At 21.4% G+C, this 1,609-nt stretch overlaps 1 protein-coding gene across 2 annotated transcripts in view; it reads right to left on the reverse strand.

Annotated features, from left to right (window-relative positions):
* LOC102674813 (signal recognition particle receptor subunit alpha homolog) overlaps window positions 1-976 on the reverse strand; it is an 8,330-nt gene extending 7,354 nt beyond the window's left edge. Inside the window, exons 1-2 of one of the 2 annotated variants that reach the window (XM_031513125.1) lie at window positions 607-976; window positions 45-414 (exon numbers count right to left, since the gene is read on the reverse strand). In XM_031513125.1, coding sequence (XP_031368985.1) covers window positions 45-414; window positions 607-723 — 487 coding nt within the window. In that variant the 5' untranslated portion in view covers window positions 724-976. The remainder of the gene's footprint in view (window positions 1-44; window positions 415-606) is intronic. The other variant, XM_006608525.2, reaches the window with a different exon arrangement.
* Between the last annotated feature and the right edge of the window lie 633 nt (window positions 977-1,609).

The following is a 1,609-nucleotide window of genomic DNA, read 5'->3' on the forward strand; positions in this document are numbered from 1 at the left end:
ATTTTAAATGTTAAAACAAATACAATACAATTTCAAATACATACCTTGTTTTTTATTTTCTTTATCATCTTTTCTTTCTATCATACTGGCAACAGTCTTTTTTGATTTTTGACTTTCATCAAAGGTACGCATTTGTTTAGGTATTTTAGCCTGAGTCCTTGCCCATTGTTCAGCCATAGCTAATACATGTTCGTAATTACTTTGAAATTCAAAGTTAGAAAACCATTTGGAATTTTCCAATTCATTTTTAAATCTATCTCTAAATTCTAAATGAATGTCATTTAAAAATTTATCTATATATGACAATTGTAGTATTTTTTGATATGCAACTACAAATACTAGCTCAAACTCATTATCGAGTTTATATTGTAAGCGTAAAGAATCATATTCAAAGCTATGATTTCCCGAACGTTCCTGCAAAGAATTAATAAAAAATGTTATTATGACAAATATTGATTATTCGACAATTAATTATTTCAATATTAATTAAAAGTATCCTTTCTATTGCTATTAATTTGTATAATATTTATATAATATTTCATAATATTATATATTGGCATATGAATGAAATTCAAAAACATAAGAAATCTCGATGAAAAAACTTACTTGCAGTATGACACTTCGTATTAATGCGTTAACGCTTGGGGCAAATATTTGCGAGGTACTTTGAAAACACCATAACACAATACCACCTTTACTGAATATGGTAAATAAGTCGAGCATAATTGCACGATTTCTTAATAATAAAAAAGATGTTTAATTTAATGTTACGATCTAACCTATGCTTATAATCGTGTTATTTGATTTTTGTACACGTCAGACAATGTAAGAAACCTTAGAATAAAAGATATAAGATACGTAATGAAACGTAAACATTAATGAGTTTCAAGGCAACTACATATTGCAACGTCATGTTATTACATGTAAACTTGACTTTTTGATAAACCATATCATTATATAAATTATGCGCAACATTCAAAATTATAAGTATATATATATACTATATATTAATATAATAAATTTATGTAATATAATGTTTATATAATAATATTCATTTAATATTTTTATATAAAGTAATTTTGTTCCTAAAGATTAAAAAAAAATAACAAAGACGAAAGACTTAAATTGAATTATATCAATATTATATCAATATCAATATCTTCATTATTAATTACATCATCATAACTATTATTTATGTTTATATTATATGTATATAATAATTAAGGACAAATTTATTCTAAATTATTATTATTATTATTAGTATTTAGAATATTAACAATATTTTTTATTCATGATAGTCAACATATTACATACATTCCCAAATAAAAAATATTTTCCAACCGATGTATCGATACCATGATCAATACCAATATGTCGCAAAAATTTTATTAAAATGTTATTAAATATAAAATATTTTATATTTATTATTTATAAATAATGTTTAAAAATTCATAAACAAATTGATTAAATGCAACAATTAAAATTATGAATATATGAATATAAACCGTGATCATCATATGTATTTTTTTTTAAATAAGTAATAAATTAAAAAATATGAAAATATATAATCAATAAATATATTTTTCATCCTAAAAAAAAAAAAAAAAAA

Source organism: Apis dorsata, unplaced genomic scaffold (assembly GCF_000469605.1).
Source record: "Apis dorsata unplaced genomic scaffold, Apis dorsata 1.3 scaffold_39, whole genome shotgun sequence".
Classification (NCBI taxonomy): Eukaryota; Metazoa; Arthropoda; class Insecta; order Hymenoptera; family Apidae; genus Apis; species Apis dorsata.